At 37.1% G+C, this 24,424-nt stretch overlaps 2 protein-coding genes across 9 annotated transcripts in view; one reads left to right on the forward strand and one right to left on the reverse strand.

Annotated features, from left to right (window-relative positions):
- The window catches only part of SACS (sacsin molecular chaperone), a 62,456-nt gene extending 46,024 nt beyond the window's left edge, over positions 1-16,432 (forward strand). For all 5 annotated transcript variants that reach the window (XM_069808145.1, XM_069808147.1, XM_069808146.1 and 2 more), the window contains one exon: positions 1,229-16,432. In XM_069808145.1, the coding sequence (XP_069664246.1) occupies positions 1,229-12,789 (11,561 nt within the window). In that variant the 3' untranslated portion in view covers positions 12,790-16,432. The remainder of the gene's footprint in view (positions 1-1,228) is intronic.
- A 2,586-nt stretch (positions 16,433-19,018) lies between these two features.
- Positions 19,019-24,424, reverse strand: part of SGCG (sarcoglycan gamma) — a 162,662-nt gene continuing 157,256 nt past the window's right edge. For all 4 annotated transcript variants that reach the window (XM_069808152.1, XM_069808151.1, XM_069808153.1 and 1 more), the window contains 2 exons: positions 21,911-22,034; positions 19,019-20,357 (listed from right to left, as the gene is read on the reverse strand). In XM_069808152.1, coding sequence (XP_069664253.1) covers positions 20,184-20,357; positions 21,911-22,034 — 298 coding nt within the window. In that variant the 3' untranslated portion in view covers positions 19,019-20,183. The remainder of the gene's footprint in view (positions 20,358-21,910; positions 22,035-24,424) is intronic.

Raw genomic sequence — 24,424 nt, forward strand, 5'->3', positions numbered from 1 at the left:
ACACTTGAGGGGAAAGTGCATATTGATGAAGAAAACCTTGTAGTTACATTACATGCAAATGATCAATATTTTAATTGGTTTATTTATATATTTTTAAATAAATTCCCATGCAGGAAGATGTCCAGTATTTTAAGATCACGTGTATAGATTTTTAAAACAGTATTTCTAAAGTTCTGTGTGCAAATAATGGGATTTAAGCTTAGCTTTTAAGTAGATTCTTATGTTGCTGGTCCACTGCTGCAAGTATTTCTCACTTTCATAAGGCTACTGTGTTTACCTGTGTTTTCTGTTCAATAGAAATAACAGAATGCATAGCTCTGTAGGCATGAAGTGAAAGTAAAAAAAATTTTTTCTGAAGGATGTCTTGCTACTGATTTCCAGCAGAGCAGGGACAGTAGGTAATATCTTTAATTGGACGGTTGCTTTTAAGGAAATGGCAGTGCTATCTAGATGGAAGAAAGATCTGAAGTTCAAATAGATGTCTTGCTTCCATTTCTGTCGTTGTTTTTGATGTCGTTGGGAGGTAGTGGTATTTTTATATTCTGTACTATTTTCTTAACCCCAGACATTCTGTAGTTTTTAAGTATAAACTGTCTTAATGATAATTGAGACATGAGTGTTAACATGTTTCTTTTAGTGAGGGCTTTGATAATAAGAATAAAAGCATTTACATCTAAACTTAGTTTCAGCACTCCTTGCACAACTGAATTTTGTTGCTTGTCAGTTTTAGTGTAAGATCATCTGCACCTGAGCTGCTCTCTGTTATATCTAATAAATAATCTTTCAAATCTATTTGAATCTTATAACAAATAATGGATTAGATTCTTATTTACCGCTAGGCAAAGAAGTAGTGTAAAGAATCAGCCAAACAAAAAACATACGTTTGAAGTTTCTACTTTGATTGTAAAACTGTAGTTGCTATGTATGCCTGAGAACTCTTGTGTCAAACTAACAAATGCAATAACATATAGATAATTTTCAATTTGTTTTTATTTTTACACTAATATGGAATGTATTTGCTTTTCATTAACTCCTAAAAGCAAGGGGAGCTGGTATCTGCAGTTCTATTTAACAAACAGTTTTTTCCACAAAAAGAAAAGGCAGTGTACAAGTTAGATTCCTCCCCCCCACTCCTTTTTCTTTCTTCCCCCCACAACAACCAAAAGCACTTTGTTATGTAACTTTGCTCTGTCATTTTCATGGCTTTGCCCTTTTGCTATAATTTCAGGAAGGCCATGCACTCAGCTGCAGCTTCTGAACCCAGAAAGATTTGCCCGGCTCATTAAAGAAGTTATGAATAGCGTGTGGCCTGGCAGAGACATGGTGGTACAGTGGTATCCAGGTTTGGAAGACAAAAATCACCCATCAGTTTCCTGGCTTAAGATGGTCTGGAAGAACCTATATATACATTTTTCTGATGACTTGAGTGTGTTTGATGACATGCCGCTTATCCCCAAGACACTGCTGGAGGAAAACCAAACATCAGTGGAACTGATTAGATTTAGGAATCCATCGCCTATCATTCTGGAAGATGAATCTGAGACTCAGCTCCCAGAATATTTAGCTGATATTATTCAGAAAGTTGGTGGAGTTGTACTTAAGAAGCTGGATACTTCTATCCAACATCCACTTATAAAAAAATATGTGCATCCACCATTGCCAAGTGCTATTTTACAAATAATGGAAAAAATGTCCTTACAGAAACTATACAATCAGGTTGCATCATTCCCATCAACACATAAAGATGCTCTTAGGGCATTCTTAGCTAGTTTAACTGATGCAAGTGAAAAAGAGAGAAGAATTATTCAGGAATTGCTAATATTTAAAAAAATCGAAAAATCATCTGATGAAAGTGCCCCTGTTTTTACTGGGCTAAAAGGCAGTAAGGTATTACACCACACTGCCAAAATTCCTCCTGGTCTAAGATTTTCTATTCCAATAATTGACAGCAGTGATGAAGCTACTATTCGCTTAGCTAACCTGCTGAAAATAGAACAGCTAAAGAGCACAGATTGCTTGAAGTTTGTTATAGAAGACATAAGAAGTGATTTTTATTCATACGATGAAACAACACAGATAATGCAGTGGGTTCTTGAAAATCTGACTTTTCTGAAAAATGAGAATACAGATGTGGTAGATTGGCTGACATCACTAAAGTTTATTAAGATTTCACAGGAAAAGATACTGTCAGCAAATGAACTCTTTGATCCTGAGGTAGAACTTCTGCAAAATTTGTTTTATGCTGAGGAGGAAATTTGCTTCCCCCCCGTTATTTTTACATCTTCAGATATTCTTCATTCTCTGAGACAAATAGGCTTAAAAAATGAGGCCAATCTTGAGGAAAGTGATATTATGAGAGTGGCAAATAAAATTGAAAGTTTGCATGCTAACTCTAGCACCAATCATGATTTACTGTTAAGAAAAGCTAGAACTCTTTTGATGATTTTGAACAAAAACCATACACTCCTTCACTCATCTGAAACAAAAGCTGCGCTGAAAAAAATAAAATGGATTCCCGCAAGTAAGGAAAGACCTCCAAATTATCCAGGATCCTTAGTTTGGAAAGGAGATCATTGTAATCTGTGTTCGCCACCAGAAATGTGTGATATATCTCACGCAATTTTAGTTGGTTCCTCAGTTCCTCTTGTGGAAAATGTGCTGTTGGATATAGAAAAAGCACTTGGCATCCCAACCAAGCCCAGCATAAAAGCAGTCTTAAAACACTTCAAAGTGGTGGTTGATTGGCACAGTTCTAAAACCTTCAGTGATGAGGACTATTATCAATTTCAGCATATCTTGCTTGAGATTTATGGATTTATGCATGATCATCTAGAAGAAGGCAAAGAAGCTTTTAAAGCCCTGAAATTTCCCTGGGTTTGGACAGGTAAAACATTTTGTTCCCTCACACAAGCAGTAATAAAGTCAGTACCTGATCTTGATCTTCAGCCTTATCTACATTATGTGCCAAAAACAATGGCGAAGTTTCACCAGTTGTTTAAATGTTGTGGTTCAATTGAGCAGTTAACACCAGACCACGTTTCTATGGTCATTCAGAAAATATATCTAAAAAGTGAGCAGTCTCTCTCGGAACAAGAGAGTAAACAAAATCTTCACATTATGTTGAGCATCATAAGATGGCTGTACAGCAATCAGATTCCTGCAAGTCTGCATACGCCCATGCCACTATACAGTGGCAAACTTCCTTATAAACTTGCAATGAGGCCAATTCATGAGTGCTGTTATTGTGATATCAAAGTTGATGACTTAAATGATTTGCTTGAAGATTCTGTTGAACCAATAATTTTGGTGCATGAAGACATACCAATGAAAACTGCTGAGTGGTTAAATGTCCCATGCCTTAGCACAAGATTGATTAATCCAGAAAATATGGGATTTGAGCAATCTGGGCAAAGAGAGCCTCTGACTGTAAGGATTAAAAACATTTTGGAAGAATACCCTTCAATTTCAGATATCTTTAAAGAGCTTCTTCAAAATGCTGATGATGCTAATGCAACAGAATGTAATTTCCTGATTGACATGAGAAGAAATATGGATATAAGAGAGAATCTCCTGGATCCAGGAATGGCAGCATGTCATGGTCCAGCTTTGTGGTCATTCAATAATTCTGAATTTTCTGACTCTGACTTCCTAAATATAACTCGATTAGGAGAGTCTTTAAAAAGGAGTGAAGTTGACAAAGTAGGAAAGTTTGGACTGGGATTCAATTCTGTTTATCATATCACTGATGTTCCTATTATTTTGAGCCGTGAATTCATGATTATGTTTGATCCAAATGTTAACCATATCAGTAAGCATATTAGAGATAAATCTAACCCTGGGATCAAAATCAACTGGAGTAAACAACAGAAGAGGCTACGAAAATTTCCTAATCAATTTAAGCCATTTATAGGAGTTTTTGGTTGCCAGCTACCACTGACTGTAGAATCTCCTTACAGCTTCAAAGGAACGCTTTTCAGGCTGTCCTTTAGAACTCAGCAGGAAGCTAAAGTGAGTGAAGTCAGCAGTGCATGTTACAATACAGCAGACATTTACTCTCTTGTGGATGAATTTAGCATTTGTGGTCATAGACTGATAATATTTGCTCAGAGTGTAAATTCAATGGTTTTGAAATACTTGAAAATTGAGGCAGATGATCCTGGGGTGGCACAAGATGTTGTCACTATCAAAAAAAATTTGTGTTCTTCTAAAGCCTTGACTGCACCAAATGTAAGTGTTTTAAAGGAAGCGGCTAAACTCATGAAGGTCTGCAGCAGTAGTAATAAAAAGCTTCCCACTGAAACACCAAAGTCCTCCTGTATCTTACAAATAGTAGTAGAAGAATTTCACCATGTATTTAGAAGGATTGCTGATTTACAGTCTCCACTTTTCAGAGGTACAGAGGATGATCCAGCTTCTTTCTTTGAAATGGCTAAATCAGGACAGATAAAAAGATCAGCTGATGAATTGCCACAGAAAACAGTAGACTCAACAACATGGCTTATATGTTCTTGCATGGACATTGGAGATGCTTTAAAATTTTCATTACATGAAAGTGGACGAAGACTAGGTCTTGTTCCCTGTGGTGGAGTAGGAGTGTTGCTGTCTGAAACCCAGGATCAAAAGTGGATTGTGAAACCTAATTGCAACACCATAGGTGAAGTATTCTGCTATTTACCTCTACGAATAAAAACAGGCTTACCTCTTCATATAAATGGCTGCTTTGCAGTTACTTCAAATCGGAAAGAGATCTGGAAAACAGACACGAAAGGAAGATGGAATACAGTATTCATGAGGCATGTTATTGTAAAAGCCTACATAGAAGCACTTTGTGTTCTACGTGACATGGCAATCAACGGTGAGCTAGTTGACTACAGTTACTGTGCAGTGTGGCCAGATCCTGATTCAGTTCACGATGATTTTTCTGTTATTTGTCAAGGATTTTATGAAGATATAGCTCATGTGAAAAGCAAAGAAGGGATCAAAGTGTTTTCTGATGGTTTCTCTTGGGTTTCCATGAAGAATGTAAGGTTTTTAGATGACTCTATACTAAAACGACCAGATGTTGGACCATCGGCCTTTAAGATCTTTCTGAAGTACCTTAAAAAAACTGGTTCCAAAAATCTGTGTGCTGTAGATCTCCCGTCCTGGGTAAAGACAGGATTTGAAGAAGCAGGATGCAAATACATATTGTTGGAGAACACTTTCTCTGAGAAACAGTTCTTTTCTGAGGTATTTTTCCCTAATGTTCAGGAGATAGATGCAGAGCTGCGTGATCCTTTGATGCGTTATGTTCTCAATGAAAAAGTTGAGGAGTTCTCAGGAATTCTTCGTGTTACTCCATGTGTTCCCTGTTCATTGGATGAACATCCATTAGTTACACCATCAAGACTGATCCATCCTGAAGGAAGAGTTGCAAAGTTATATGATGATGAAGATGGACGATTTCCTTATGGCACTGCTCAGGATTATCTTAACCCAGTTATTTTGGTTAAGCTTGTTCAGTTGGGAATGGCTAAAGATGATATTTTATGGGAGGATCTGATAGAACGTGCAGAGTCAGTAGCTGAAATTAACAAGATTGATCATGCTGCAGCTTGTCTCAGAAGCAGTATTATATTGAGTCTTATTGATGAAAAACTAAAATCTAGGGACCCTAGAGCTAAAGAATTTGCTGCAAAATGTCAAACCATCCCTTTCCTTCCTTTCCTTAGCAAGCCAGCAGGCTTCTCACTGCACTGGAAAGGCAGTGATTTTCAGCCTGAAGCAATGTTTCCAGCAACTGATCTTTTTACTGCTGATCATCAAGATATAGTTTGCCTAATACAACCAATTCTTAATGAAAATTCCCACTCCTTTAAAGGTTGTGGTGCTTTGTCATTAGCTGTCAAAGAATTTTTGGGTTTACTGAAGAAACCAGCTGTTAATTTGGTCATAAATCAATTAGAAGAAGTTGCAAAGTCATTTGATGGCATCACATTATATCAAGAAAATATCACTAATGCTTGTTACAAATACCTCCACGAAGCAATGTTACAGAATGAATCGACAAAAGCTATGATAATTGAACAACTGACAAACTGTAGTTTTATTCTGGTTGAGAATGTGTATGTTGATCCAACAAAAGTGTCTTTTCATTTGAATTTTGAAGCAGCACCCTATCTCTATCAGTTGCCTAATAAATATAAAAATAGTTTCCGTGAGCTATTTGAAAGTGTGGGTGTAAGACAGGCTTTTACAGTTGAAGATTTTGCTGTAGTTCTGGAATTAATAAATCAGGAAAGAGGGACCAAACAACTAACAGAAGACAACTTTCAGCTTTGCAGGAGAATAATTAGTGAAGGAATATGGAGCCTCATTAGAGAGAAGAAGCAGGAATTTTGTGAGAAAAAGTATGGTGATATTTTGTTACCTGATACTCGTCTTGCACTTCTGTCTGCAAAATCTTTGTGTTACAATGACTGTCCATGGATTAAAGTTAAAGACACAACTGTAAAATATTGTCATGGTGACATTCCGAGAGAAGTTGCAGTAAAGCTTGGAGCAGTACCAAAACGCCATAAAGCTTTGGAAAGATATGCATCCAATATCTGTTTTACTACCCTTGGAACAGAATTTGGGCAGAAAGAAAAATTGACAAGTAGAATTAAAAGCATTCTTAATGCCTACCCTTCAGAAAAAGAAATGCTGAAAGAGCTCCTTCAGAATGCAGATGATGCAAAAGCTACAGAGATCTGTTTTGTGTTTGATCCTAGACAGCATCCAGCCGACAGAATATTTGATGAGAAATGGGCACCACTTCAAGGACCAGCACTGTGTGTTTACAACAATCAGCCTTTTACAGAAGATGATATTCGAGGAATTCAGAACCTTGGAAAAGGTACAAAAGTAGGAAATCCCTGTAAAACTGGACAATATGGTATAGGTTTCAATTCTGTTTATCATATTACTGATTGTCCTTCTTTCATATCTGGCAATGACATACTTTGTATTTTTGATCCTCATGCTAGATATGCACCAGGTTCAACATCAACAAGTCCTGGTCGCATGTTTAGAGATTTAGATGCAGATTTCAGAACACAGTTCTCAGATGTACTGGACCTCTACTTAGGAAATCACTTTAAATTGGATAATTGCACGATGTTTAGGTTTCCTCTTCGAAATGGAGAAATGGCAAAAGTATCAGAAATTTCCTCAGTTCCTTGCTCAGATAGAATGGTCCAAAATCTTTTAGATAAGCTCCGTACAGATGGAGCAGAACTCTTAATGTTTTTGAACCATATGGAAAAAATTTCTATTTGTGAGATAGAAAAAACAACAGGAGCACTAAATGTGTTGTATTCTGTACAAGGCAAAATCACTGATGGAGACAGACTGAAACGAAAGCAATTCCATGCATCTGTAATTGACAGTGTAACTAAAAAAAAGCAGCTAAGTGAAATACCTGTGCAACAGATTACTTACACAATGGATACTGAAGACTCTGAAGGAAATCTTACAACTTGGTTAATTTGTAACAGGTCAGGCTTTTCTGCCATGGAAAAGGTATCCAAAAGTGTGGTTTCAGCCCACAAGAATGAGGACATTACTCTTTTTCCACGTGGTGGGGTCGCAGCTTGCATTACTCATAATTACAAAAAACCTCACAGAGCATTCTGTTTCTTACCGTTATCATTAGAAACTGGATTACCTTTTCATGTGAATGGACACTTTGCTCTGGATTCTGCAAGAAGAAATCTGTGGCGTGATGATAATGGTGTTGGAGTAAGAAGTGACTGGAATAGTAGCCTAATGACAGCGCTGATAGCACCAGCCTATGTTGAACTGCTGATTCAGCTGAAGAAACGGTATTTTCCAGGCACTGATCCTACAGTATCAGTGCTGCAAAACACACCTATTCATGTTGTGAAAGACACTTTAAAAAAATTTTTATCATTTTTTCCAGTTAATAGACTTGATATTCAGCCAGATTGGTATTGTTTAGTGAAAGCAGTTTACAGTTGCATTTATGAAGATTTGAAGCGTCTTTTACCTGTTATGCGAGCTCCAAATATTGATGGTTCTGATTTGCATTCTGCTGTTATCATCACATGGGTTAACATGTCTACTGTGAACAAAGGCAGGCCATTCTTTGACAACTTACTACAAGATGAATTGCAGCATCTCAAAAATACAGAATATAACATCACAACGCGGAAGACAGTGGCTGAAAATGTTTACAGACTCAAGCATTTACTCTTAGAAATTGGATTTAATTTGGTATATAACTGTGATGAAACTGCAAACCTTTACCACTGTTTGGTAGATGCAGATATTCCTGTCACCTATGTGACACCTGCTGATGTCCGATTATTTTTGATGACATTTTCTTTTCCAGACTCTAATTGTCACATTGGAAAGTTACCCTGCCGTCTTCAGCAGACAAATTTGAAACTCTTCCATAGTCTCAAACTTCTGGTTGACTACTGTTTTAAAGATGCAGAAGAAAATGAAATCCAGATTGAGGGCTTGCCACTCCTTATTACTCTTGACAATGTTTTGCAAATTTTTGATTCAAAGCGACCAAAGTTCTTGACAACATACCACGAACTGATTCCATCTCGCAAGGATCTCTTTATGAACACATTGTATTTGAGATACAACAATATTTTACTTAGCAGTGAAGTAGCGAAAGTCTTTGATATCAGAAGTTTTGCTGAATTGTTATCATCTGTGTTGCCTAGAGAATATAAAACTAGAAATTGTATGAAATGGAAGGAAAACTTTGCAAGTGAATCTTGGCTTAAAAATGCCTGGCATTTTATTAGTGAGTCTATAAATATAAAGGAAGAGCAAGAAGATACGCAAGCAAAATTCGATGATGTTGTTGAAACTTTGAAGGATTGGACTTTGCTCCCCGGTGTAAGGTTTACTGTCTCAGCTAATCATCTTGTTGTGCCAGAGTGCGATGTTTTGCTGCCCCTCAGCATTATGCATATAGCTGTTTTTCCAAATGCTCAGAGTGATAAAGTCTTTCATGCTTTAATGAAAACAGGCTGTATTCAGCTGGCATTGAACAAAATTTGTTCCAAAGACAGTGCTTTGGTGCCTTTCTTGTCAGGACGTACAGCAAATATAGATAATCCTTCAAGCATTCTGAAAGCCATACAATATATGGTACAGACATCAACTTTTAGGACTGAAAAGTTAGCAGAAAGTGACTTTGAGGCTCTCTTAATGTACTTTAATTGCAATTTATGTCATTTGACATCTCAGGATGACATTAAAATTTTAAAATCTCTTCCATGTTATAAATCCATTAGTGGCCGATACATCAGCATTTCAAAATATGGGACGTGTTATGTCCTCACAAAAAGCATCCCATCAGTAGAAGTAGACAGATGGACACAGTCGACTTCATCAGCTTTCCTTGAAGAGAAGGTTCATTTGAAAGATTTGTATACTGTGCTTGGCTGTGTCTCTGTGGATGATCTTGAAGTGTACTTGAAACATCTTTTGCCAAAAATTGAAAGTCTGTCTTACGATGCAAAATTAGAACACTTGATCTACTTAAAGAATAGGCTAACTAGCATTGAAGAAACTTCAGAAATGAAGGAACAGCTGTTTGAAAAGCTTGAAAGCATTTTGATCATTCATGATGCAAGCAATAGATTAAAACCTGCAAAATATTTTTATGACAGGACTGTAAAAGTCTTTGAAGTTATGCTTCCTGAAAAATTTTTTATACCTCAAGATTTTTTTAAGAAACTAGAGCAGCTTACAAAACCGAAAAATCAAGCTGCATTCCTGCCATCGTGGGTAACTTTTCTACGACATATCGGATTGAAATTCATCATTTCACAGCAACAATTACTACAGTTTGCTAAGGAGATCAGCATGCGAGCAAATACAGAAAACTGGTCTAAAGAAACACTGCAAAATACTGTTGATGTCCTCCTTCATCACATATTTCAAGAGAGAACTGACCTTCTGACAGGAAATTTTCTGAAAGAATTGTCATTAATTCCTTTTCTGTGCCCTGAACGAGCTCCAGCAGAATTTGTTAGATTTCATCCTCAGTATCAAGAAGTTAATGGGACGCTTCCTCTTATACGATTCAATGGGGCACAGGTGAATCCTAAATTCAAACAGACCGATGTGTTGCAGTTGCTGTGGACTTCGTGTCCCATTCTTCCTGAGAAAGCAACACCTTTAAGTATCAAAGAGCAAGAGGGAAGTAGTCTTGGTGCACAAGAACAACTTGAGCAAGTTTTAACTATGCTGAATGTTAATTTGGACCCTCCTCTGGACAAAGTCATCAATAACTGCAGGAACATATGTAATATAACAACTTTGGATGAGGACATGGTGAAAACTAGGGCCAAGGTCCTAAGAAGCATTTATGAATTTCTTAGTACAGAGAAAAGGGAATTCCGCTTTCAGCTTCGAGGAGTTTCTTTTGTAATGGTGGAAGAAGGTTGGAAGCTCCTTAAGCCTGAAGAGGTAGTAATAAACCTTGAGTATGAATCTGATTTTAAACCTTATCTTTACAAACTTCCTTTAGAACTTGGTACTTTCCATCAGTTATTTAAACATTTGGGTACTGAAGATATTATTTCAACAAAGCAGTATGTTGAAGTTCTAGGTCGCATATTCAAGAACTCGGAAGGAAAGCAATTGGATCCTAATGAAATGCGCACGGTTAAAAGAGTAGTTTCTGGCCTGTTCAAAAGTCTTCAGAATGATTCTGTCAAGGTTAGGAATGACCTCGAGAATATGAGGGATTTTGCCCTTTACCTGCCAAGTCAGGATGGTAGGTTGGTAAAGTCTAGTATCTTAGTTTTTGATGATGCACCCCACTACAAAAGCAGAATCCAAGGTAACATTGGTGTGCAAATGCTTGTTGATCTTAGCCAGTGTTACTTAGGCAAGGACCATGGTTTTCACACTAAATTGATAATGTTATTCCCTCAGAAATTGAGGCCTCGCTTACTTAGCAGTATTCTTGAGGAACAGTTGGATGAAGAGTCTCCCAAAATTTGTCAGTTTGGAGCGTTATGTTCTTTGCAGGGAAGGTTACAGTTACTGTTGTCGTCAGAACAATTCATCACAGGACTCATTAGGATTATGAAGCATGAAAATGACAATGCTTTTTTAGCTAATGAAGAAAAAGCAGTAAGACTTTGCAAAGCTTTGCGAGAAGGTTTGAAAGTTTCCTGTTTTGAGAAGTTGCAAACAACATTAAGAGTTAAAGGTTTTGCTCCTATTCCCCACAGCAAAAGTGAAACATTTGCTTTCCTGAAGAGATACGGAAATGCAGTAATATTGCTTTACATACAGCATTCTGACAGCAAAGACATAAATTTCCTGTTGGCATTAGCAATGACCTTAAAATCCGCAACTGACAACCTGATTTCTGATACCTCGTATTTAATTGCCATGCTGGGTTGTAATGATATTTACCGGATCGGTGAGAAGCTTGACAGTTTAGGAGTGAAGTATGACTCTTCTGAGCCATCAAAACTTGAACTACCAACACCTGGCACTCCTATACCAGCTGAAATTCACTATACACTTCTTATGGATCCAATGAATGTATTTTATCCTGGTGAATATGTTGGTTACCTTGTTGATGCTGAAGGTGGTGATATATATGGATCATATCAACCAACTTATACCTATGCAATCATTGTACAAGAAGTAGAAAGAGAAGATGATGAAAGTCCCAGTTTTCTGGGGAAGATTTACCAGATTGATATTGGATATAGTGAATATAAAATAGTGAGCTCTCTTGACTTGTACAAATTTTCAAGACCGGAGGAAAGTTCTCAAAGCAGGGATAGCACACCTTCTACCCCAACCAGTCCTACAGAATTTCCAGCACATGGACCGAGGACAATTCCACCTCTCTTCACTGGTAGAGAGAGCCACAAAACAATGTCCTCAAAACATCACTCTCCAAAAAAGATAAAGTCAAACTCGTTGCCAGAAATACTAAGAGAAGTGACATCAGTGATTGAACAGGCTTGGAAGCTTCCAGAATCTGAAAGAAAAAAGATTATTAGGAGGCTGTATCTTAAATGGCATCCAGATAAAAATGCAGAGAATCTTGATATAGCTAATGAAGTTTTCAAACATTTACAGAATGAGATTAACAGGCTAGAGAAGCAGGCCTTTATGGATCAAAATATGGACAGAGCCTCAAGAAGACCATTTTCATCCTCTGCTTCTCGATTTCAGTCAGATAAGTTTTCATTTCAGAGATTTTATACTTCATGGAATCAGGAAGCAACAAGTCACAAATCTGAAAGGCAACAGTATAAAGAAAAGTGTCCATCTTCCACGGCGCCATCTTACTCGCAACGCTTTTTCGTCCCACCTACATTCAGGTCTGTTGGCAATCCTGTAGAGGCACGTCGATGGCTTAGGCAGGCCCGAGCTAACTTTTCAGCTGCAAGAAATGACCTCCATAAAAATGCCAATGAATGGGTATGCTTTAAATGCTACCTTTCTACTAAACTAGCCTTGATTGCAGCCGACTACGCTGTGAAGGGCAAATCGGACAAAGACGTAAAACCAGCAGCCCTTGCACAAAAAATAGAGGAATATAGTCAGCAACTTGAAGGGCTTACAAATGATGTTCAGACGTTGGAAGCTTATGGAGTAGATAGCTTAAAAACTAGGTATCCTGACTTACTTCCTTTTCCACAGATTCCCAATGATAGGTTTACTTCAGAAGTTGCTATGAGAGTGATGGAATGTACTGCTTGTATCATAATAAAACTTGAAAACTTTATACAACAGAAAGTGTAAGTGATCTGAACAGGTTAGGGAAGTGTTTTGTCAAGAGCTTAGGTATTTCATGTGATGGGATGCAAATGTGGTTGTGCAGATTACTGAACATCCAAGAGGTTACACATTGCCAAGCAGTTTAGAAGCGTAGTGCACAAAGGTGGATGGTACTGAAGTACTTAGAATTGAAATTTATTTAAAGAGGATTTTTTTTTAACTGAGCCTGCTGTATAAGCAAACTGTAAAAACATGAGTATTTTTTAAAATTTGCAAGGAAACTGAGCTGCAAAAATTAGCTGTATGTACAATATTGTGATTAACTGGCATATTATCGACCTGCACTTTATATAACCAAAGCTTAGCTTTCTGTTAGATGAAGCCTGTAGTTGTAACTCTTTATTAGATTTTATTTCATTTAATATAATGTTTCAAAACCAATAATGTCAGTTTTCAATGTACTAATCTTAAGACTGGACATAAATGAAATGGGAGATGGGATGGAAATTAAAATAACTTTGGAGATATTGCTCCAAAGCATTTCTGTATTCTTTTGTGTTCTGTGGACATTTGTGTCACTCATAGTAATACTCTTATCAGCTGGATCTGATCATAAATTTGCTGCAGCATCACATTGTGAACATTGAAAGGATTGTTTAGTACCTGTGAACTGGTACAGTTATTTTAATGCTGAATAATGATACTTGATTTAACATGCAACTTCATGTCATGCATTGATTGCATTTACTTTATTATAAAATAATTAAGTACTTAATTTACCTTTTTTTCCTAGAGCCTGTCATCTTTGTTCAATGAAAAATGCATGTGGATGATATAAAATTGGTGAACATTATTATATGGTGTTTTATCATTATTTTGTTTGAACACCAAAACTCAGTTTTCAGACATCTAAATGCTTGAGTTTCTTTTTTTTTTCCCTGTGTGTGTGCCTTTGTGTGTGTACATATATATATATATATTTTTCCACAAACAAACATTGATAATAGTACAATACAGTAAGCCATTTTTGGTGTGAACTGAGCACTGTTTTTTGTTACATGTTTAAAGGTGCTGCAATGTAATGCTCTTTTTATTTTGTTGTTCACTACAGCCCTAGTAGAGAAGTCTGATTTTTAGTTCACACTCTTGTAATACTTTTGGTAATGTCATGCAATATGTTCAACATTAGCTCTTTGTAAAAAAATAAAAAAAAAAATAAAAAATATGGAAGGATAATGCTAAATGGAAGGATTTTTCCTTTGCTGGATTAGCCACATTTAACATAAATGTTAATTTTTTTCCAGTGACATCCTATGACAATTCTTTACTTGACAGCGCAGTGAAACTGTAATTTAACTTACAGAATACAAAGGAAAATAAACAACAGTGAGCTTGCCGGGCTGATACAGCTGCGATAGTGTTGTAATCCAAAAATAAAAAATCATGATGAAGGCTTCTTCAGTTTTGTGCAAATTATAAAGGGCTTGTTCTCTTCTGAAAAATCTTGCAAATTGTAGTGGGAAGAAATGTGATGTTTGGAAAATGATACTGCTTCTGATTGTGAAGCCCTATTATTATTTCTGCTATTAAATATTAAGTGCCATAATTTTAATAAAGAAAAATGCAAACATAAATTTCAGTCTGAAGTGTTTTGGTTTTACAAAGACTAAATTTACCTATTATTTCAAGCTTTCTTTTATATAGGTAAATACACAATCTCTTTTCAATTCACTCTTAAGTAATTGTACAAATATTAAAATACTATTAAAAAGGAAAAATGCTTTTTTCTTGCAGTGACAAATGTTTGCAGTTTTCTCAAAGAAATTGTACATTTTGCTGATTTTTTGCAATAGATAGCATGTAAGTAAAACACAAATCCTGGTGTGCCATGAAATAAATAGGTTTAGTTAATTCCCTATGTTTTTTAAATAGATTCCTTTGTGGCTCTTACATAACTTTGTGCATTAAGTCAGATGAATAGTATTCACAGTAAGCAAAATACAAACAAAAGGAAACAGTTCTCGTGTTTTTCAGTTTAAATGGAGCTAAAACATAAGGTAGCATGTTAGCATGCAAATGAGTAACAGGAGCAACACGAACACTTTCCCCTTTTTAGGTGAGATCTTGAGGAAGGAAATCTTTTAAGCACATAACTGTGTTTTGTAAGCAACTTATGTTGCCTTACCAATATTACTGTGTGGAACTACTAAATTATTTTGTTATATTTTTATTTTGTTTACTTTGTATATGTTGTTGAGTGCTGACACTGTGAGAAAGAAAATGGTCCTAGTTCTTAGGAAGCTAATGGTCTGAAGCAATTTTAAATGAAGATGAGCAAGAAAACCTGCGTGACAGAGAAAAATTAATTTATTCTATTATTTCCGGGTTGATACCATCAATCAGTTGCAGTAAAATTTACATATGGATGCAGAGAGACAGGCAAGAGTGGCATCTCAGTTGGAAGTCTCTTAGTTTCTTTTTTTTTATTTGCTTAACTCACTGTAACAGCTAGCCTAGCATACTGTGGGAGAAACTGATTTTGTAAGTGCCATTTAATCCCTGTTTAAATAAATAAATAAATAAAATGCTTAATTAATGCTTCCTTTTGGCTCAGCTGGAGCCTTCGGAAATGCAGAATAACATATTTGTTCCTAAGTCAGGCATGGAAGCTCTGAACAGTTAGTATGTAATAATAGCAGTAAATGTTAGCATGTAGGTTCCACAAAAATATATTTTACAAGTAATTCTGCACATTACACAAGTTTGCATGAGAGAAAATGTCTTTTCAGCCAGGTATATGTCCTAGTTATCTTCCACAGGTACCAGTAATGTGTCTAGGAAAAGCAGCTTCAGTAGTCTTGTCTCCCAGGATGTGAGGTATAGCAAAGATCAGTGGTACATGAAAATAATTTAACTGTACATTTAGTAGCTTAAATATAAGGAACTATGGTTATAACAAGCCTTCGCAGGTTTGTAACTAATCTTTTTGTGGAAGCTTTAAAAGTTTTCCTCTCAAACAATGGCATTAGCACCTATTCTAGAAAACATTGGTCACTTGCCTTAGCAATTAGTGACAAGGAAAAGGCCTTTTTAAAAAAAAAAAAAAAAAAAGATTTTTGTGTAGCTAACTACCAAAAGAAAAAAAAAAGGTTTGTTGTATAAAGAAATGCAGTTTTGCAATATTTGTACTCAAATTATCAAAATAAAGTTACTATGGTGATGTGAAAACTAGGATTTAAGAGCTATTAGTATAAGGATTGCATTCACTTGGTACTTGGGTTGCTTTAAACAGGGCTTTAATAAAATCTATTGTAATTGCTTCAATTGAAGGTAGTATCAGCTTTGAGATTTCCTACTGCCGGTTTGAGGATGGCTGGATTAGTATTGTGGAACACAGGCAGAACTACTAGTTCAAAAATAATTAAACTTGACAGCCAAAGTAGATGTTTTCATTTGAAGAAGACACACTTTTTTGTCACATGAAGGTGTTTGTCAATGAGTGTTTCATCAAAATTCTTTTATCTTTTCTTTGGTTTGCACACTGGCATAATTTTTTGCTTACTTTCACCTACTGCAGATGAAGACAGAGGAATTCTAGATGTCCAATGAAACCTAATTGTAAAGCATTTTCTAAATTCTGGAAAATAAATCTTTAGTTGGGGGCCAAGATTTTTGTTTGTATTTTTAAATAATGTATTTTTCACATTCTTAGAGTCTTTGAAAGATAATTTTGTTTTACAAATAAAAACATTCATTTAAGCTATGTTTCATTTGAACACAAAAGGAGAAGCAGTCTTTTCAAATTGTATAAAGTTTATTCAAGAACTCAGTTTTCAGTTAATTCTTGCAATTTCCTTTTGCATAAAGCTATAAAAAGATAGACAAATGTCAATACTAAAGGACTGTGAAATGGAAACAAAAAGAGGTTGTGTTTGGGCAATCACCAATAAAGTTTTTCTCCCATTTTTGATATTTTTACTTTTCCACTGTGTAACAATCCCAACTGGTTACAGGAACTGCTGTAAATAATTTTTTTGAGGGGAAAAAAAAAAAAAATAAGCAAAGAATACAGTTCACTATGCTGGGTAGTGTTTTTTTGTTCTTCTCCATTTGGATAACACTTTTGAAACTAAACTAGACAAATGCATACTCTCACTTTCCTGTGCCATAATTTTCTGTTAATCTGTAACTATTTACTTAAGTTTGATTTCAGAAGAAACAATAATTTTGATGTATTAATAACAGATGGAAAGATATCCACATGGAGATATCAGAAATGATAATTTAGTGATGTATAATCTATATGGAGATTAACAACAATTCAGATGATAGCATCAGCTGATAACAGTGTGGTAGTTTTAGCATAAACTTTGTTTTTCCACTAACCACAAGAAAAAAAAAAAATCCCCCAAATGTTCTTCCGTGACAAGAAGTTGCCATCTATGCTGTAAAAATCCTGCACAACTTTTATATAATGCAACTATAGTTCAATGTCAATTTTGTAGCATAATGAAAAGAAGAATGAAATTTAAACAATGAAGAGGGGCAACTTGGTGATTTGGATGATGGCAGAGCTGAGGATACAGCAGACCTGTTTAGTTTTCTGTACTGCTCAGAATTCACCTGTGAACTGAGGCAAGTCCAAAAGGTTCATCATCTCCCCAAGAAAGGCAGTGGTTATTGCAATGTCTAACTGAGGTGCCATAATGCTTAGTAGTGTTACTAGCCAGGGAACTGCACCCTGCTTTTCCTAGCTGTGTACTACAGCTTTGTAAAAACGTTAACTAAACCAGAGCACCTTCAATGTAGGAAGTTAGAGCAGCAATGGCTTCCAAATACCCAGTAGTTGTAGGGGTTAGGTTACTTCTGTGATGCATGGAAAGCCTGCATTCAACCCCTTGCTCTGTATAAACTGGCAACTCACATTTGAAAATGTGCCTCCAAAACAAAAGCTTACAATGCATAATTTAAAATGCTATGTTTCCATTGCCAGCAGAATAGGCAGATTGTAACTAATAATACACTTACTTACAGTATCTGGCTAACATTTAGGGATTAGATTAGATTAGGTGAATGAGTAGTTTGGTACCACATGGAAGTGGGCATTATGTTCCTTGATGTCAGAAACATTGATATGATGACAATTCAAATGCCTTTGAAACTAGATAGTGGCTGAATTCTCCAAGTACTGAAGTCCTGGTTTTGCTGTTATACTACATCTATAAAAGACTGTAGACATTACAGCCCTCCAAGTTATAGCAGCAGTTTTTAGTTATCTGACACATACAATGGAATTTCCTGTCCTTTATTTTAATACGCGTACTTTCTATCTGTCTGATGAATAAGCTAAGTCTGTTCATAATTTGGTTTGCAAAAGCTTGCACATGGAGCTGGAACCACCTAAACTGACTTTAAAGGAATGCTGAAGACAGGTTTCTGTTAAACTCTTCCTCAGCTGAGCACTTAGTTGTAGAGAGAGAGATAGCTGAGACATATAGTTGTAGAGTAGAGATATATATTCCTCTCTTCAGGGCCAACAGCCCTGGATTCACTCCTGAAGGTAGATGTCTATAGCCCAGGAAAAGGGAATTTCAGAAACAGAAGATATGTGGCTTCCTACTTCTCCCTTAGGGAATAGGCTAGCAGTCAGACCACTCTCCAAATAACATGGGAGACCTTGATTCACTTTCCTCCTTTGCCTGCAGGGACCCAAAAACTCAGCTTAAGCATGTCTCCTACTTTTCCTATTGAAGTTCTAGTTTGCATTAATTGCTGAGGGCTCCACCCTGCTAATGAAGGACAATTTCGGTATAGTATATTAGACTCGGATAAATTACAAAGACAGCCCTTGAGGCAGGGACTACCCAGGGCCTTACCACAATAATAGTGGATACTGTTAACTGGGGGCTGCTTCTCAACTCAGGTATCTGGGATCCTAACCGAGCATTGGGTTTCTTCGCTTGTCCACCAGGGCTGAAGTAGCAAGTTTAAAAAAACAGTACAGTCTTAGTAATGCTTTTGTTCTGATTCTCCTGCTTTAAGGATGACGATTCTTTTCTGTAAAGGATGGACAGTCTGTGGTTTAATAACAATTATGGGTTAAAATCTTTCTGTAAATAGACACCAAGGCACTATGTGATAGCAGCTCTTACCTGGGTAGTAATATCATCATGTATATACAAAACAGCATTAAAGGAGTTAAAAACCCATGAGGTTTAAACAACAGTCTATTAAATACAAATCCTGCTACCCAGAGGTGTGCAAACAATTTATTTGTGTTCAGTGCAACACTGTACAGGGGAATGGGTCTGCAGTTGTATTTCTCTACAAGGTCAATAAATGGTTTGTCAACTCTGGTGAGCATTTATTTTGTATCCAAAGTCCTAATGTAAAAAATAATAAAAGAGTAGTTTTACTCTCTCTGTTTGTGATGGAGTCCCACTCTGACAGGATCAGAAATATCAGTCAACAGCTGCAGATGGAAATGAAATAGTCCTCTTAATTGAATCCTGTGGGCTGCAAAAAAGGATTTTTTTTCCTCACCGCCCAAACAGTTCCTTGTGTCAGACAATCTGGAGCCACATATTTTTTTCTTTTTACTAGTCCAGCTGGCAGAGCAAATTGCCTTGTTGAATTAGCATGTCCTAAAATATAAAAGGGTTTAAACAAGTATGACAGTACAGGCAGTACAACAAACTATTACTATTATAAAATATACTAACATATTTCTCTGTTGTATAGTGAACAGATTTGAGACACAGGGAGGTATAAATGACTCCTGGAGCTTTTTGTATTAGTTATTTTTATATGAATCTCAGTAATAAGCAAATCAGCATATATGTTGCCAAATTAAAATAGAAAGCTATTAGCAAATTAACAACTTTTACACAGAACTTATACAAATACTACATTTTTCATATCTTGTGTTATTGCAAGAACAAAATTGCATAGACCATTTGCTGGCACTTTCTGAATTCCCCAAATAATGCTTTGTTTTAGCAAATAGTTCAAGTAGTTCCCTCAATTTAATTTCACCCACTAATGCAGCGTTTACATGTAGTGAGAGAAAAAAAACACGGAGCTCAAAAGTATTAACAATGACATAATCATCTGACTGAATAATAGTTCAGCAAGGAAACATACTCCTTTTATTTTTTTTTTTATGCTTTCTGTAAGGCTGTTTTCCAGGTGTTACTGACAGAACATATAATTTTATTCAAGTTATTCTTCTGAAGTTGAAATGTCTTTTGTGCTCTTCTTCCCCTTTCACCCTGTAGTCCAGAGTTGTAGATACAGATTTGTTTTCTAAACTGAAGTACTTTGTTTTTAAAATTCTGAAAATTCTGCTTTCGGTGATGCTCTTTAGCAATAATATAAAACTCAGACTAGCAAGGGGGTGTGCAGCCTTTTCTGGTGCCTCACTGGCAGACACGGCTGTATTCTTGGCAAGTGGAGCCTACGCCGGCCACTGACAAGTAGAGCTTTCCGTCTGGACACACGCAGATTTCATAGAGCCCCTGAGAAATACCGGATCCACCTCTTGTACCCTCAGGCAGTTTGGGCAGTCGCACAGTTTCAGCATCGAGCAAAAGCTGCACGGGAGAAAGCAGGACAAATGGGCTTATTAGAGACAATATTGCAACAGTGTGCCATAAAACAACTTGACTCTGTCTAGGCAGTGGTTTAAGAATAGCCTTCCACACAGACTTGTTATATACAAGCTGCTCTGAGACCTAGGTTCTTGACAGACACTGGAACATGGGAGAGAGAAAAGCTGGTGCCCATACTGTTGCTCAGCAGAGAACTTGTGGGGTTCAACAAGGGCAAGTGCAGGGTCCTGCAATCCCAAACATGGATACAGGCTGGGCGATGAGTGGATTGAGAGCAGCCCTGCAGAGAAGGACTTGGAGGTATTTGTCGGTGAAAAACTGAATATGAGCCAGCAACGTGTGCTCACAGCCCAGAAAGCCAACCGTACCCTGGGCTGCATCAAAAGCAGCGTGGATGGCAGGTCGAAGGTGATTCTGCCCCTCTGCTCCGCTCTGGTGAGACCCCACCTGCAGTACTGCATCCAGCTCTGGGGTCCTCAGTACAGGAAAGACATGGACCTGTTGGAGCAGGTCCAGAGGAGAGCCCTGAAAATGGTCAGAGGGATGGAACACCTCTCCTGTGAGGACAGGCTGAGAGAGTTGGGGTTGTTCAGCCTGGAGAAGAGAAGGCTCCAGGGAGACCTTACAGCAGCCTTCTGGTACCTAATGGGGGCCTACAAGGAGGCCTGAGAGGGACTTTTTACAAGGGCATGTAGTGATAGGACAAGGGGTAATGGCTTGAAACTGAAAGAGGGTAGATTTAGATTGGACATAAGGAAGACATTTTTTTATGATGAGGGTGGTGAGGCACTGGAACAGGTTGCCCAGAGAGGTGGTGGATGCCCCATCCCTGGCAGTGTTCAAGGCCAGGTTGGATGGGGCTTTGAGCAACCTGGTCTACTGGCAGGCGGGGTTGATCCCTTCCAACCCAAACCATTTTATGATTCTGTGATTCTACAGTAAGTCACAGGGCCCCTGCCCATGCCCTGAATAGCGGAGCATGGGTGATGCTGCTACCGCTGGACCCAGGTCTGTCCTGGCACGAGTCCTGAAGCCTCGCATGTGTGCCAGCTGGTTAAGGATGGACACACTGGTTGGTCTGGAGTTCCTCTGTGGATGAACTGGCACTGTACAGCCTCACAGAGGGGATAAATAGGCTGCTGCATGTTGCGTGCTGATGCTGACGGAGCAGGTCTTAACGATGTCTGCAGAGCTTCAGTCCTTAATTTAGCAACTCTGGGGCTGAGTGTCTACCTCTGGGCCAAGGACCTTACTGGGGTGCCTGGGGATCACTGTGCTAGTGGGGACCTGACCGCTATCGGAGTTTTATTAAGAAAGTGTTTCTCTAAGCTAATACAACATTATGTCAATTGGTAGTATTATCTAATCTGACCCATAAATAAAAGTCTTGTTATTGGCACCATTAATTTTAATATCCTGTCTCCTAAAATCTGAGGAATTAAATTAACAGAACTTGAAAAAAGATTTTAAGTTATTAGTTATATTCAGATGGCAAGATCAACCATAGTTATGGAAAGAGAAGAGCTTGTACTCACCACACCATCACTGCTGTGTAGTTTGATATCCATCTGGGAAAGAGCTTCAATATTGCCAGCTTGCGCTTTGATATTAATTCCTCGTGGTGCATCCATGCTCAGAGATCGAGTTGGTGATTCCAGCCTAAAAGCAGGAGCAGGAAATCTGAGAAGTAGCACATTCTCATATGTTCCTTTGTTTTTGAAAAATAAGTAAACTTTGAGCAAGCACTTGAAGGATCTTGCCTGAAGTCATATAAAAGATGCAGCTTCTTTTTTCTTCAGGCAGACTTGAAAAAGGAGGTAGCTATTTAAAAACACCAAAGCATCCCAAATGAAAAATATAGATGAATTCATAATACAAACACAAGGTATTATTTCAGAGATAACTTCAGATTATTTCAGTATAAGGGTAATCTATACTTTAAAACTGAAACCCATTTTCACATTCTTGTATTTGAATTTATTTTCTTTTTTGACATAAGATACTGAAATTAACACAATTAGTGCAGTCTGAAAGTTTTTTAATCAACAAGAGTTTTGACACTGCCATTAGTTGGACCAAGATTTCACTCAGAGTGTGTGTGTGTGTTGTTTAAATTTAGAGAAACAGTAACTTCGTTTGAAATAAAGATTATGCAATATAACAGAAAGTTGCAAACTCTACAATGCCACAAGGTGGCAGGAAGGTACTGTATTAGCTGAGTAATCACCTCATCGGGTCAGCTGTGCAGGATTAATGATTTTTAGCTTCCAAAGAGATAAGGCTTTGTTTCTTCAGAATTTTGGTATAATTTCCATGATAAGTAGCAGGGATAGAAGTACTAATTAAAAATCATGAGAAGGAAAGAAAAAGCCCAAGCTCAGCAACAAGCTAGTGATTATATTGCTTCTTGTGACCATTACCTAGAACTGCTTCATCTGGAGGCACTGGAAACACCGCAGGATCAGAGTTGATACCTACTGGGTTTTGTTCCTGAATATTGGCTCACCCTTCCCGATGACACCAGCCTGAATTTTACACTATCAGCCAACATTAAACAGATTAATATTAAGGCTAGAGAAAATGAATCAACTGGCGGTCCCGGTTTACTTTATATCCGTGTTACCTTTTCTATTCTGTATGTTCCCTGACATATATAAAACAATACGGGCTTCATCCATAATGCAGAACTCAGACATGTGTCCCTGCAGATGCTGTGTTGGCTCCATGTGTGCTCAACAGCTGCTGATCTGGATGAGCAGAGGACTGTGCCCCAGCAGGTCCTTTACTAGGTATGTGTCAGGTAGTGAGTCTAAATGCTGACTCCCAATCACATGCTAAAGGAATGAAATTATTTTACACACAGTCCTGATGTAGCTGTCTGATGGGTTTCATTTACTCAGACTGCTTCAGTTCTTCCTTCTTTTGCAGTTACTTCATTAAAACTAGAATTTAAAAGAAGTCAGTTTGTGCTTGTGAGAAACTTCAGTTGTATCTTAGAATTCTGAAGAAGCTAAATCTAGCTGCTATCTTAAAACCTAAACCCATGATATCTGAGCACAGTCAAGCACAGTCACTGAAACTTCATTTTTTATCTCCAAATGTGAAAATAACTCAGGCAATATTGGCTTATCGCTGCTGGCCAGAGGTGGCAGAAGATTCTATCTTTGATCTTCAAAGGTGCCTTCCAACCCAATCCATTCTATGACTCTATGTTTCTATGATCTGCCTCTCCCTGACATCTCCTGGGTTAGTCACCTTGAATTAGTTTAAACTCCAGATTGATAATTTAAATTCCTAACTATGAATAACTGCATCATGGTTCCATATTGGGACCATATCCATAAAATAGTTTGATGCCTTATCCCACAACTCTGAGTTGGCACGAACTACTGTCATGATCATGCTGAGTACAAGGGCACAAGTATGAGTCTGTTCTGCATCAGACATCTAATATAGCATTAGTCATCTTTATTAAACGGTGTTTGTGATTTAACAACTTTTATATGACTTTTTGCTTTAGATCCTTAGATTTACACTTTTATGAAATGGGAAATCAGTTTTTCCCTGAGTGATTTACATGGGAGGTCTGCTTCATGGGAATATTTTTTGATGCACATTTGTATGCATTATATAATGAAAAATTAATCAAAGTTGTATTTCCAATATTTAAAACTTAATATATTTTCATAAGTTAGTGTCGAGGTAGTTGAATATAACTGTTGCCATAGTTTGTTTTGGCAAAAAGCTATAAACATTGAAATAGCTCATGCTTTTTTTGTAAAGTATTTCACCTGAGTAATCTATATGTAGGCATAAATTTTTATTTTTAAGCTCTACTGAATATTACAAGGCAGACTGGGACAGATTTTTGAAGAGCATATCAGACTTGGAGTTTGAAAAGCAATCTAACACTGGAGAAATATTTCTTACTTTCTACCAAAATTAATGCTGGTGAGAAGCCTACAGACTTCGGAAGCATTTACGGATTTGTGATATGACTTACATATAATTTAAATTACATGGCAGAATTACATTTGCTATATTAATCA

The sequence above is a fragment of the Haliaeetus albicilla genome, chromosome 20, assembly GCF_947461875.1.
Source record: "Haliaeetus albicilla chromosome 20, bHalAlb1.1, whole genome shotgun sequence".
Classification (NCBI taxonomy): Eukaryota; Metazoa; Chordata; class Aves; order Accipitriformes; family Accipitridae; genus Haliaeetus; species Haliaeetus albicilla.